Here is a 15,259-nt window from a genome sequence, read left to right as displayed (position 1 = left end):
ACTCTGTCGCTATATAATTTGACATCATTTCCAAATGGTGCCTCAGCCTCAGCAGCAGTGAAATAAACTCATATGTGTACTTTTTCAAAGCTATATATTACGATTGTTGCTAAAAGTGATGAGGCATACACTTCCTGTCAAAGGAAGAAACTACCTCACATGTTGTCAATGTCAACTTGTTTCCTACTGAATTTAGGCCAATTTCTGAGAAGACAATCAAACGCAGCGTAGCCTCTGAAATGAGGATAGTGTGAAGGCTCGGCTCTGCACTCAACCATAGAAACATGAAGATGACAAAACCTGCACTCCTTGTCCTCTACCTGATTTGGGGGGAAATTGGTGAGTTGTGTTTTTGTGTCTTCTCGCAACGTTATTGTCCTGATTCCTATCGCATAAAGATCATATATTGGTGAAGACTGACGAGTTGATGTTTCAGTGTGGTACGAACAATCGTTACATTATTTCCATTTGTCTCTTTCTTAGCTGGAATGACCAATATGTCTCCATCTATACATCAGGAGAGACATTTGATATCAACTCGTGTTGGTGAAACTATAACTGTGGAGTGTGTCCTTCACCACTCATTGATAACGAGGTTTTACTGGTATAAACAGCCCCCGGGACAGGAGCCGAGGCTCATGTGCACCTACTACAAATACCACGGAAATAACATTTTGCATAATGAGTTTGAGAAGAGTCCACGTTTCACAGTGGAAACTGGCAATACGAAATTTCACATGACAATCGCAGATGTACGTGTGTCAGATTCAGCAACTTACTACTGCGCAAGCAGCTTCACGGCAACAATACAGTTTGCGGACGGCATCATTGTGAATGTGGACGGTTCAGGGTCGAATGCCCAAGCTCTGGTCCGTCAGTCGCCTGTGACTCTCAGCTGTCCAGTTCACAAAGGACCCAGCGATGGACAACACAGCGTTTACTGGTTCAACTCTGAAGAAGCTCACCTCGGACTCATTTACTCTTGTGAAAACAACAGTGATCGGTGTGAGCGGAACCTCCGCACACAAACACACACCTGTGTCTACAAACTGCCAATGAAGAGTCTGAATCTGTCTCATACGGACACCCACTACTGTGCTGTCGCCTCATGTGGACACGTAGAGTTTGGAAACGGGAGCAATTTGGACTTTAAAGGTTTGTCTGGTAAGACTTCACTGTGTAACAAGGTCAAAGTATTGAGATAGTCAAATCCTGGCAATACCATCTTATTTCTATAGCAATCACCAAGTAATAACTTGATAATATTGCTAAGAATTATGTGTGGGACATAAGGGAGGATGCATTTCAACAATACAATGTTGTTATTGGACTGTTATGTGACTTTTTACAATTCATTTAGATTTAGGAGAACATTATTCTCCCTTTAACCGTGTTATAGAGTTGAAGGCTTGCTCATGTTCTCTGGTGTATGTATTTACAGATCAGGTGAACTCTGTTGTCTCTGTGCATGTCTTGAGCGGAGCTGTTGCATTGTGCAACATCCTGAGTGTTTTACTGGCTTTGTGTATGTGGGGAATCAAAAGGAAAAGAAGCTGCATTTGTGAAGGTAATTAGTGTTGTCTAGGTGTGTGTGTGTGTGAGTGCGTATGTGTGCATAACTGAAAAATGATGAGCTGACAAAGAGTCGCCTTCTTTCGTCTTTCAGGGTCCGCTGCAAGATTTACAGGTCCCTTCTCCGGCAGTGCGGAGGTAATTTATACACGTTCTGTTTTAGTGTGTTTTAATTCTGTCTTGATCGTGTTGTAATTTACTCGCCCTCATCCGCAGTGCTACCAAAATGAAGATCGTCTCCATGACAATGTAACTCAGACTGAAAAAAAGCTCAACAGTGGAAGAAGACAGAAGAATAACACCTGGAGTCAATGTGTGTACTTCAGTGTAAAGCAGTAGAACTGCAAATCCTTCACTGTTTATCTCAGGCTGACGTTTTGATTATGTATTGTGTATTAAGTATTTTTTTATTATTTGTAAATGTTATCAAATATTAAAATATTAATGATATTTCAATATTATGTTCTTATTGTCTTTTTATTGTCATGACTCTCAGGAGTAATGAACCTTAAGTGGCTTCTGACCTCTCAAATATACATGATTATGAAGCGGGGGGGGAGAAACTATGGCCCCACGGTCCATATCCGGCCCATTGGTCTTTTTAATCCGTCCTGCTGAAGCTCGGTACAGAATTGCCCATATCAAATCATATCGTAATTATGACTGCATTCAGTGATACATTGATTTGATTATGCGGAGCCCGGGCGACAGGATCGTTCTCTTATCTGTCTGAAATAACATAATGCTGTGGTTGGCGGACTACCGTTGTTCTTGTTCTACGCCGAGAATAAAAGTGGGAGGGGGAAGCGGTCGCTGCTTAAACCATGTCCCATCCCATTTAATGATGCTCTGTTACTAATTTTTTGAAATCCCCAGAGGCTACATTACCAAAGCCCAGCCCATCTGTCAAATTTTGAAAGTCAATGTGGCCCCACACACAGCTTAGGACACTGCATTAGGACAAGCTATTCTACATAAGAATTAGAGTAGTCGTAAAGTTAAACAAAATTGCGGCGGCATCTTCTAAGGTGCAGCTAAGATATGTGTCAAAGTGGCACCACACAGGAAGTGGCTCTTGGCAGCAGAATGAGAGCTAAAACTAGAATGTAAAAGTTCTATTCAAACAGAGATGTAAAAACATTTGAAGGCAACACATGGACAATATAACAGAGCTACCATGCAGTGGTCGGCAGTGGTCTGCATTGTTCTTTGGTTTGAAGGTTTATTTGAACACTTGTCTCCATGTATAAAACCAGTGGGTCCCACTGGTTTTATACCAGATTGCAATGAATAAAGTATCCATAAACCACGAAAATGTTTCTGCTCAAAAAGAGGAAGATATGCTGGATAAAAATGTCATGATTCCTCACTTCTGTTTGACACACATTTGAATGAAATACACTTATTCATAAGCCTAACAAAGGGGTTTCTCAGTCACAACCACAAGGGTCTTGCAAATGTTGGCCTCAGGAGATGTTTTGGGGCCTTGAAGGAGCTTTGGTTTAGAGCCCTGTCCTGCATGTTTCAGATGTTTCCCTGCTCTAACACACCTGACGCAAACGAGTGGGTTGTGGTCATAACGAGCTGACTATTTGAATCACGTGTGTTGGAGCTAGAGATGTAACGATATGAAAATTTCATATCACGGTTATTGTGACCAAAATTATCACGGTTATCAATATTATCATGGTATTGTTAGATGTGTTCAAAAGTACTGAACACACACACGCTGACTGACTGACACGCGCGCACACACACACAAGTCTTCACTCTGTGTCGGATAATAATTAGTAACAGCGGTCGTACACAGCATAAAAATAAAATAAAAAAACACAGAAACAAACACATTTTGGTCCGTTACGGTACGTGTCGTCTACACACTACTCGCTTTCGCTGATAGCGCCCAATAACATGTATTTTTACAGGAGTAACGTTAGGTAACACTTAACTTAGGTTTCCTTTATTTAGAAAATAGGAAAGTTTTACAGACAAACCATGACATTTCCCACTATTCCGAAATCCCGTTTTTGTTGACTTACATTACACTCGCATTTTCTGCACAAGGGTTGATTGTCTTCAATTATTTTACCGTCAATATCCTTTAAAAATACAAAATATGCCCAGACTTCTGATCGTTTTTTTTTACGTTGGGAAAATCTCTGGAGCGCAAGTGGCTTCAGCCGTGTTGTCGCAGGACAAACAGTGGAAACTGCGCATGCGCGCCCACTTCTGAGCGAGTGCCGTTCAGGTGCTGCTGCTTCTCCAGGAAATGAGCAGTATTTTTCGGTAATCAGTTGCGGTAATCGATCACGGTTTTAACGATAATTAAAATTTGAAACGGAAGTACTAACCGTCGGGAATTTTACCGCGGTTTATCGTCATACTGGTAATCGTTACATCCCTAGTTGGAGCAGGGAAACATGCAGGGCAGGGGTCTCTGGGGATCAGGATCGGGAAACACTGGCCTTTCTTTCAAACTCGCCATTCGCTTAAATGCTGTAGTTTTTGCTGTAACTTTTCAAATATAAACAGATGTCTGTTACATTCAAACCGTTGTCAGACGAATTCAATGAGGCGCTTCCTGAACAGCTGCCGGACTAATGGCGTATTTCCACCGGCTCTACTCGCCTCGCCTCAGCACGGCACGACTAGGTTGAATCTCCACTATAAAAAAGTACCTAATTAACGTGGGCGGAGTCATCACTGCACGGCTGAGTGAAACTTCGGTGACACACACACACTCACGCACACACACACATATTGGACATTGATGATTTGAGGGGACATTGCATTGACTTACATTTATTTCCTGGAGACTTACTCTAACCTTAACCACAATTACTACTGGTCTAATCCTAACCCTGACCCTCACTTTACCCTAATCCTAACCTCAACCTAACCTTAAAATATTTCTTCACCTTAAAATGTAGTTATTTACGTTGTGTCTGTGCTAATCTGCCTGTGTCTGCATCTCACAGCTCTAAATTTCCAGCCTGGACAAGTAATACTAATGTAAAAGACACATAACTTACCAAAGTGTTGTATAAAACAGTTGCAACAGCTCAGTTTATGCAGTGGCAATAAAAGTCCAAATTCAAATTTACTTCCATAAAAATTTGACTCTTGTGGGAAGTATTCAGCTTTATACAGTACATTAAATGATGGCATTTTAAAATAAATTAATTCATACACACGATTCAGTTCAGTTCAGTTTGTTTAGGAATTCCCAAACTAACTTGTTAATATGTAGTAGTGACACCAGTGTGGCTTTTCTTTAGTATTTTAAATCTTTCATGTCAAGATGAAGAGCAGTTCTCCACGGGTCTTTCATTCTGTAAAACCTCCTCCGAAACAAAACTGACCACGAGCATGTGACCACGTTTCTATTACAGGACAGTGTCACTTCACGTTGGCCAATCAAACACAAGTCATGTCTGTGAAGCCGGAGAAAAGCTCAAGACTCTTTCCACTCAGAACAGATATTCAGTCACGATGACACCTACAAAGATTCTTATCTGTCTCACATTGTTGTTCTTGTGCAAAATGGGTGAGTAGCTTTTTGTGCCTCTTGTGGTGTAATCCCTCAAAGAGTCATTGTTTCTAATATTATATATCTAACAGGGGCGTGTACTTACTTACATTACTTGTGCTTGTGCTTTGTCTCCTCTGTCACTTTAGTTGGGATGACCAATCTGTCTTCATCTGGTCGTCAACAGAGACATTTTGTTTCAGCGCATGTTGGTGAAAGTATAACTTTGCAGTGTTTCTATAAGAAGGACGTACAAACGCTTCTCTGGTATAAGCAAACCTTTGGACACAAACCAAGGCTCATCGTGACCTTCTTCCCAGCTAATAAAACAAACACTTTTTCTGATGAATGCAAGGACAATTCCCGTTTTACACTGGATCATGAAAATGGCAAAATTCTCTTGAGGGTGTCAGATTTACATGTTTCAGATTCAGCTATTTACCTCTGTGCATCCGCTTATCGCTTTGTATTTGAATTTAGAGAAGCCCACACTGTGAGTGTGGAGGGTTCAGGGTTGAACATCAGAGCTCTGGTCCAACAGTCATCGTCTGAGGAGATACAGCCAGGAGGATCTGTGAATCTCAGCTGCACAGTCCAGACAGGGATGTGTGATGGAGGACATCGTGTTTATTGGTTCAAGAACTCTCAAGAATCTCACCAGGGAATCATTTACACCCATGGAAACAACAGTGATCAGTGCAATGCTCCAACTCACTCCTGTGTCTACAGCCTGTCGATGGAGAACTTAAATCTCTCTCATGCTGGGATCTACTACTGTGCTGTCGCTACATGTGGACACACCGTCTTTGGAGACGCGACCAAACCTGACAGTAAGTAACGTACACAAAAAGCTTGTTTAATTGTAATTAAAGTCAAATTTAAAAAAGCTCTTCTGTAGCATCCGTCAAAATATCTGACTCTTTGTTTGTAGCTCATGTCTTGGTGTATATCTTGAGTAGCACCTTGGCATTAACCATCACCATGAGCATTTTTCTGGCCTTCTTGTTGTACATGTTACATAAACGAAAGAGCTGCAAATATGCAGGTAAATATGACTGTCTGTACATGTAGTTAGCAATTAGTGAATATTACCCTTACAGAAACACATCATCCCACTGTTTTTCAGAAAGTCCTGCAAGATTTTCAGCTTCTCCCCCAGTCAACGCAGAGGTATTTAGCAGTTTTGTTAACATAATAAATCCTCTCTATATCATTACATCAACTTCTGTTAATTATTTTACATTTACATGTTCCTTTTTTTTATTATTCATTTGTTTGCCAGAGTTGCAAAAGTGAAGAAAACCTCCATTATTCTTCTGTAAGAGTGAAAAAATCTAACGGACCCAAAAGAAAAAGGAATGAAACAGAAGACGGATGTGTCTTCGCAAGTGTGAAGCAGTGAAGACTTCAGCTCTGTCTCTTTTTTGTGTCATTTAAAGTCTTATTACTTTACTTTGCTATAAATAATCTCTTCTAATGGGCATTTTGAAAGATTTGATGTTCAGATTATTATGTTGAATAAACTGACTATAAGAAACAAGAGCAAACTATATGAATATGGCTGTTTGACATTGGTGCATGTGGATGTAATAAACATGAGAAATGTGGTTTGTGTTAATTTAACTCAAAGGTTAATAAAAGTTCCATTGTGTCCTGTGATCTTAACTGTAAATCAGGATAAAATGTAAAATATATACAAAATGTGGAGTGTCTTTTTTCCCCCTTACACCATTTAACTGCCTTAAAACAATGGTTTAAAAAGAACGATATTTATTAATATGAAACATTTTTATGATGTTTTGAAAATGCTTCAGTCTCTTTTTTCCTGTCATGTCACCATTTCTGGTTGTTGATGCAAGTTGAATTACTAGCACTAAAATATTGACATATTTTCATTCCACAACCACCATAGTGTAACAAGGTTCCATTCACACAAAGAGATGTACAACATGTTTGATGCTGTTTGTTTACATAAACATACAATCAGGGGAGAATTCAAATTGGACGCTCTAAATGGACTGTAGGTCGACTGTAGGTCAAGAGAAACGATCACATGGATCAATATCTATAGCAAAAGTACAACAAATAAATGCTCACAAGAAGGAGCAATAGCAAAAGTACAACACAAAATGCTCACTAGAAGATCAAAATCAATATCAAAAGTACAACACAAAACGCTCACAAGAGGATCAAAATCAATATCAAAAGTACGACAAAAAACGCTCACAAGAGGATAAAAATCTATAGCAAAAGTACGACAAAAAATGCTCACATGGATCAATATCTATAGCAAAAGTACAACAAGAAACACTTACAAGAGGATCAAAATCAATATCAAAAATATGACAAAAACGCTCACAAGAGGATCAAAATCTACAGCAAAAGTACAACAAGAAACGCTCACATGGATCAATATCTATAGCAAAAGTACAACAAAAATGCTCACATGGATCAATATCTATAGCAAAAGTACAACAAGAAACGCTCACATAGATCAATATCTATAGCAAAAAGTACAACAAAATGCTAATATGGATCAATATCTATAGCAAAAGTACAACAAATAAACACTCACAAGGAGGATCAAAATCAATAGCAAAAGTACGACAAAAAACGCTCACATGGATCAAAATCAATAGCAAAAGTATGACAAAAAACCCTTACAAGAGGATCAAAATCTATAGCAAAAGTAATGGCCAAAAACGCCACATGGATCAATATCTATAGGAAAAGTACAACAAAAACGCCACAAGGTCAATATCTACAGCAAAAGTACAAAAGAAACGCTCACATGGATCAATATCTATAGCAAAAGTACAACAAAAAACGCTCAAATTGATCAATATCTATACCAAAAGTACAACAAAAACGCCAAATTGATCAATATCTATACCAAAAAGTACAACAAGAACGCTTCACATGAATCAATATCTATAGCAAAGGTACAACAAAAACGCCTCAAATGGATCAATATCTATAGCAAAAGTACAACAAAAACGCTCACAAGAGGATCAAAATCTACAGCAAAAGTACAACAAGAAACGCTCACATGGATCAATATCTATAGCAAAAGTACAACAAAAAAAGCTCACATGGATCAATATCTATAGCAAAAAGTACAACAAGAAACGCCACATAGATCAATATCTATAGCAAAAAGTACAACAAAAATGCTAACATGGATCAATATCTATAGCAAAAGTACAACAAATAAACACTCACAAGGAGGATCAAAACCAATAAGCAAAAGTACGACAAAAACGCCACATGGATCAAAAATCACAGCAAGTATGACAAAAAACCCTTACAAGAGGATCAAAATCTATAGCAAAAGTACGACAAAAAACGCTCACATGGATCAATATCTATAGGAAAAGTACAACAAAAAACGCTCACAAGGGTCAATATCTACAGCAAAAGTACAACAAAAAACGCTCACATGGATCAATATCTATAGTAAAAGTACAACAAGAAACGCCACATGGATCAATATCTATAGCAAAGTACAACAAAAACGCCAAATGGATCAACATCTATACCAAAAAGTACAACAAGAAACGCCACATGAATCAATATCTATAGCAAAGGTACAACAAAAACGCTAAATGGATCAATATCTATAGCAAAAGTACAACAAAAAACGCTCAAATGGATCAATATCTATAGCAAAAGTACAACAAAATGCTCACATGGATCAATATCTATAGCAAAAGTACAACAAAACGCCAAATGGATCAATATCTATAGCAAAAGTACAACAAGAAACGCTCACATGGATCAATATCTATAGCAAAAGTACAACAAAAAACGCTCAAATGGATCAATATCTATAGCAAAAGTACAACAAAAAACGCTCACATTAATCAATATCTATAGCAAAAGTACAACAAAACGCCAAATGGATCAATATCTATAGCAAAAAGTACAACAAAAAACGCCACATTAATCAATATCTATAGCAAAGTACAACAAAAAACGCCAAATGGATCAATATCTATAGCAAAAGTACAACAAGAAACGCCAGAATCAATATCTATAGCAAAAGTACAACAAGAAACGCCACATCACATGCAGAATACAATATCTATAGCAAAAGTACAACAAAAAATAAATGTATCAATATACAAGCAAAAGTACAACAAGAAACGCCACATGAATCAATATCTATAGCAAAAGTACAACAAAAAACGCTCAAATGGATCAATATCTATAGCAAAAGTGCAACCAAGAAACGCTCACATGGATCAATATCTATAGCAAAAGTACAACAAAAAACGCTCAAATGGATCAATATCTATAGCAAAAGTGCAACAAGAAACGCTCACATGGATCAATATCTATAGCAAAAGTGCAACAAAAAAACACTCAAATGGAAGATCAAAATCTAAAAACTTAATTTATACTTGATGACGTGGTTCTTGGATGACAGGACTAAACACAGATAAAAAACAAACTGACACAAGCCAAGGGAGACGAGGACTATTTACACATGAGGTACGGGAACACAGGTGAAACCAATGAGGGGCGGGGTTAGCAATCTCAACGGAGGGAAAATCACACAAAGGGTGGAAGTCAGGATCTGAAAACAGAGGAGAAAGAAGAGGACAAAATAAAACAGGAAGTGCATGACAAGTCTGGACATGAGTGGCTTTACCTAAACATAAAGGACCAACATGAACGAATCAAGACAGGACAAAACATGAAACACTAAACATGATTAACATTAACATATTTGACGAGACATAACAATCTGTTATGTGGAATATTGTTCATTTGTAATTCATGGGTAAAAATACACCACATTTACCAATTCACCTTTACACCACAAACATTTTCAGTGTGGACAAATGCCACAACCTCAGCTCTAAAATTACCACAGCAACTTAAAGCCATACCGCAACTTCATTGCTGATGTGACACGTCGAGCTGTGTATGGATGTGTGTGCATCCACAAACTCTAAAGACATATAGAGTAAATTGCTAAGATAAAATATTATTTACTTATTTTTAACAGCATGTACTGGTTCACGGTCATGTGGACTAATCTGATTTGTTCTCAATCCCACATTCTTCTCCAATGTACAGACTTGTATTTTTCAGTTATTTTATATGATTTTGAAGAGCTTCCTTCACCATGTGATTCCTGTTGAGAGACAAAAAAAGTGAACATGTGACCAGTGTTGTCTTGTCAGCCAATGCCTTCATCTTTCCTCTCTGCAGAGAGGAAAGAGTATTGTGTCACTCTACACGACAAATTCAACATGATGACATCTCCAAACTTTGCTATTTTAGTGGTGTATTTGCTCTTGGGGAAAATGGGTGAGTTGTTTGTTTTTTGTTTTTTGTTTTTTTTTATGTGGTGGTGCGGCACTGGATATTCACAAAAGCTTAACATACAAAAGAGTGAGAAGGATGACTAATTTAATGAAGTGAGGATCCAAGATTTAAAATTTTAACAACAGCATGGAGGGATTATTTACTAATTCACACCAGAAAGTGATGATTATTTGTGCAGACTTTATGAATTTATTGATTCCATGAACATCATGTGTTGATTTCTCCTGATAACAAGACCGACTAGAATAAGATCACAGTAGATAATATATTTACAAACGTGATCGAGAATAATATAAAAAGGGCCTTATTAATCTGTGATATTAGTGAACATATAACACTTTTTGCATCTTATAAATGTAATATAACATTGTGTGTGAATGACTTTGTGTATAAAAAAAATAGAACAGAGAGGAAGCTGAACTATTAAAGCAAAATTGGAATATCATATATGAAGAAAATGAAGTTAACAAAGCATATGAAACATGATATTTACAAGATACAAGATATTTAAAACATGTCCAGTCATAAAATATCACAGAAAACAAAATGATACAGAAAGACCATGGAGGAGTAAAGGACTACAAAATGCCTGCAAACATTGAATTCATGAAAATAAAAAAGAACAATTGAAGCAAAATAAATATAAAATATTTAATTTAGTGCATTTTTTGTAAATGTTGGACCAAAGCTGGCCGAGGCGAGAAATGTTGATGGGACGGAAAGAGACGCTGCAGATTATGTTGTTTTAGAGAAACAAAAGCTCCATGCTTTTAAGAGCAGTGGAAGTGGAAATGTATGATTTTGTCAAAGGCTTTAAGAACAAACAAAGAGGTTTTTAGATAAGCATTTAACATTGTAAATCATGATACATTGATGAGGAAAATGGACATATGGAAATATGGTTTCCGAGGTATTGTTTTGGACTGGTTAAGAGCAACATAATTAACGGAAGGATTTGTACAAATAAATTACAAAACATTTCGTTTTTTTCTGTTCCGGTGTGGAATTGCAGCAGCTTTTGGAGGTGGTCACAGATGGAATAAATACACTTAAAAAAAAGATTTGACATAAATAAATTGTTCTTAAATTTAAGCAAAGCTAATTTAATGTTGTTTGGGAAACAAACAAGAAATATAAGAGTAAAACTGTGCATTGATAATGAAAATTTAGAAAGAGTAAATTAAATTTCACATCAAACATCACACACACATTAAAGATGTTTGGGGGAAGTTGGCATGGAGCATTGCCGTCCTGGGGAAAACAAGGCATTTTCTAAATCAGAAAGCGCTATATAAATTATATTTTTCATGACCATATTTGAGTTACTGTATAGAGGTGTGGGGAAAAACACACCTCTACACCGATATATATTCAAGGTGTGGGGAAAAACACACCTCTACACCGATATATATTCAACCGATATGTGTATATATATATATATATATATATATATATATATATATATATATATATATATATATATAACGCAGAAAAAGGCCATCAGATAGATAAAAAACACAGGATATAGACACAAAAATGAACCCCTCTTAAAAATACAAAAGTAAATATTTGGTGATGGGATAGCCTATAGTAGCCTATAAATTGACTTGGAAATGTGTTGTAATTGTAAATGTTGAACATGTTTGAAATTAACGTTTAATTATTAATTATTAAATTATAAAATTAATGTTTCTAGATTATGTTTTTTTTTTTTAAATATTAAATTGTCTTTTCTCGTCCTTTTCTTCAGCTGAGATGAACCATCTTGTTCTGTCCACAACTGCTCATCAAGACATTGGATTTATATCAGCTAATGTTGGTGACAACGTGACTTTGTCATGTTTATTCACCAGAGATGATTTTAAACTTCACTGGTACAAGCAAACACTGGGTCAGAAGCCACAGCTTATCTGTGTTGTACAAAATACTGGCAAAATGCACACTTTTTATAATGAGTTTAGACAAAATCCACGCGTCTCACTTCAAACTGATGCTGGTTTGAATCACTTAAACATTTCTGATGTTCAACTTTCAGACTCAGCGACTTACTTTTGTGTAAGCGTTCGGTCAGTTTGGTTTGAATTTAAAGAAGTCATCACTGTGAGTGTGGAGGGTTCAAGGTGGAATCTTCACCCTCTGGTCCATCAGTCAGAGTCACAAAGACTTCAGCCAGGAGATTCTGTCACTCTCAACTGTACAGTTCACACAGGAGCATGTGCTGGAGGAGAACACAGCGTTTACTGGCTCAAGAACTCTCAAGAACCTCACCATGGAACCATTTACACCAAAGGAAACAGAAGTGATCAGTGTGAGAGGAAACCCAACACTCAAACACACACCTGTGTCTACAAATTACCAATGAACAGTGTGAATCTCTCTCATGCTGGGACCTACTACTGTGCTGTCGCCGCATGTGGACATATACTGTTTGGGAACGGGACCAAACTGGACTTTAAGGGTAAGTTCTTTTCTTGCAAATGTTGTAAAATAGTTGCGGCAGAGCTGAAATTAAAATCTTCGTTGTCTCTGTTTGATTCTGCACAGATGAGGTCAATCATGATTTACTCGTATATTCAGCAGTCTCCACCCTGCTGAGTGTTTTACTGGCTTTCTCAATCTGCATCATTAACAAGAGAAACAACAGCTCCAGTGCAGGTACTTTGAATTCTAACATTTGTTTTTAACCCATTCCCATAAAACCGTAATGACATTTAAAAAGTCATTCTGTTTTTAGATTCTCATGCCATGCGCTCACAGTCCTCCAAAACACACACAAAGGTATTTCTCCTTTAAAAATGAGCCATGTTGTTCATATTTAAACATATTTTTTGCAGCACTAACACTTGTGGACATTGTGATTTCCTGTTTCTCATACCCAGACTCACCAGAATGAAGACGCCCTGAAGAGACTTGTGAGAGAGGCGGACGACACCTGGACTGTGTGTGTTTACTCTGTTGTAATACAGTAGAGCTGGACACCTTGTAACTGTATCACTGTTAAACATGCATGTTCACATTATTGTTGCTTTATGTCTGTGGCTACGATTACCATGAAATACTTTTAGCTTTGCATATGATTCTACGATGACATGATTGTATGACGTGACCTCAGTTTCTAACCCCTCACCTTGCTGTAATCTCAACAAAACAGTTTTTCTAATGACAATATATGAAGTGTATATATAGACTGTGTTTTCAACCACAAACATTGATCTGAGAGTGCACTTCTCAGTGGAGGGAACACAACCCGCTAAAAAAAGGCACTTTCTCACAAACCCGAGATTCTGCCGTGCACAAAACCAGACTACATGTAAAACGCCACAACCACATGCAACATGCAGTCATCTTTATTCACACATATGTGGAACCAGCAGCACACAAAACCCATCAGATTGTGTTTTAAGGTTTACTTGACTTCACATCATCACATCGGTTAAGACTTTACTGATCTCAAAACACTGGTTTGGTACACAAACATCAATCAGCTCAGGCAAACAAATCCAAAAATGTCAAGGAAAAAGCAGAAGTCAGTAAACAAGCATCAGTTAATAATAAAAAATAAAAATAAAAAACAGGAAAACCAATCGCAACGAATTGCAAAAAATAAAAAGCTGAACTGTTTGACACAGAGGTAGAAAGACAAAGTGGTAGAGAAGGTGAAGGGAACACAGCTTATATACACATGAGGTGGAGGGCGACAACAAGACACAGGTGAATCTAATGAGGGCGGGGCATACAATCAAGACTGGAGGGAAAACACACAGGTGCAGGAAGTGAAGTGATCTGAAACGAGAGCCGAGGTAAGTTTCACAATAAGACAGGAAATATGAAACATGAACGAAAGAAACAAAAAACATTACCTTCAGGGGAATGCCGGGATGTATCACATAAAGTTTCATTATTCATTATTCTTTAATGCACGTGAATAACACAATATTAATATTGTTCAATGTGTCATTGATAGAAAAAAACAACTCCCATTTGACCTGCTCACTGGCCAAAAACCACATATTCTTTGTAGTATATTTATATTGTATTATTTCCTGTGGCCCTGTCATTACATAAGCCCCTCCTTGTTGTTTGCAAGTGTCTCTGTCACTCTCTCGTTCCGTATATTCACTCACATTTCAGTAGTTCTTACCAGTTTGAGTTCAAGTGTATGATCCTTTTTGTCTGTTTCCTGACTCGGCCTTTGCCTGCTGATTTTGTACATGATGTGCACGTGTGCTGACCTTTCATTTTTCCTCAAATAAAGACGCTAGTTTCATCTATTATGTCTGTCTGAGTCTGTGTTTGGATCCATGTTTACAGTGAAAAAAAAGAACATTAAAGTGCAGTGGCACAATCTGATGTGTTGCACAGATTATTACCCACATGTATAAGCTTTTCATGGTATTGTATAACATCATTGTATAACATCACCCCTTATGCATAGAATATGTTCATTTATAATTCATGGGGAAAATACACCACCTTTACATTTTCATCTTTACACCACATGGTGCAGAAGCTAAAGGTTTTCGGTGTACACTGCTGTTGCTAAAAAGAGAAACATTTCCACAACCTCAGAGCTAAAATTACCACAGGAACTTAAAGCTATAGCTCAAATTCACTGATGCTGTGCACAGGATGTGTGTGTATGTGTGTGTATCCCTAAGTGTTGAAAATGCAATAGAGTACATTCTTAAGACAATATGTTATTTATGTGAAGAGTTTTGCGGGTTAATATTTAAAAAAAAAAAAACGTTTAACAGCATGTATTGGTTCACAGTCATGATTCAGATTAGAGAAAAGTACTAATCTGATTTGCTCTGAATTCAA

General features: G+C 37.4%; 3 protein-coding genes across 5 annotated transcripts; all 3 read left to right on the top strand.

The window, feature by feature from the left end:
- The first annotated feature begins 87 nt into the window (after nucleotides 1-87).
- Nucleotides 88-1,959, top strand: LOC122766383. Of its 2 annotated transcripts, none has more exons than XM_044021204.1 (5): nucleotides 88-339; nucleotides 484-1,155; nucleotides 1,442-1,567; nucleotides 1,667-1,710; nucleotides 1,789-1,959. In XM_044021204.1, the coding sequence occupies exons 1-5, from the start codon at nucleotides 285-287 to the stop codon at nucleotides 1,909-1,911; spliced, it is 1,020 nt and encodes a 339-aa protein (XP_043877139.1). In that variant the 5' UTR covers nucleotides 88-284; the 3' UTR covers nucleotides 1,912-1,959. The 2 variants fall into 2 exon arrangements, with proteins under 2 accessions (XP_043877139.1, XP_043877138.1); XM_044021203.1 differs by having other exon boundaries at nucleotides 484-1,164.
- Nucleotides 1,960-4,919: 2,960 nt separating this feature from the next.
- Nucleotides 4,920-6,789, top strand: LOC122766863 (M1-specific T cell receptor beta chain-like). Of its 2 annotated transcripts, XM_044022068.1 has the most exons (5): nucleotides 4,920-5,119; nucleotides 5,251-5,931; nucleotides 6,033-6,146; nucleotides 6,228-6,271; nucleotides 6,384-6,789. In XM_044022068.1, exons 1-5 carry the CDS (start codon nucleotides 5,065-5,067, stop codon nucleotides 6,501-6,503), a joined length of 1,014 nt encoding a protein of 337 aa, XP_043878003.1. In that variant the 5' UTR covers nucleotides 4,920-5,064; the 3' UTR covers nucleotides 6,504-6,789. The 2 variants fall into 2 exon arrangements, with proteins under 2 accessions (XP_043878003.1, XP_043878004.1); XM_044022069.1 differs by lacking the exon at nucleotides 6,033-6,146.
- A 3,554-nt stretch (nucleotides 6,790-10,343) lies between these two features.
- Nucleotides 10,344-14,709, top strand: LOC122766444. The gene is made up of 5 exons (XM_044021298.1): nucleotides 10,344-10,420; nucleotides 12,189-12,896; nucleotides 12,983-13,093; nucleotides 13,173-13,216; nucleotides 13,318-14,709. Exons 1-5 carry the CDS (start codon nucleotides 10,363-10,365, stop codon nucleotides 13,405-13,407), a joined length of 1,011 nt encoding a protein of 336 aa, XP_043877233.1. The 5' UTR covers nucleotides 10,344-10,362; the 3' UTR covers nucleotides 13,408-14,709.
- Nucleotides 14,710-15,259: the final 550 nt, after the last annotated feature.

The sequence above is a fragment of the Solea senegalensis genome, linkage group LG3 (assembly GCF_019176455.1).
Source record: "Solea senegalensis isolate Sse05_10M linkage group LG3, IFAPA_SoseM_1, whole genome shotgun sequence".
NCBI lineage: Eukaryota > Metazoa > Chordata > Actinopteri > Pleuronectiformes > Soleidae > Solea > Solea senegalensis.
Note: the sequence above shows the minus strand (reverse complement) of the source record. Positions and strands in the feature narration are given on the sequence as shown.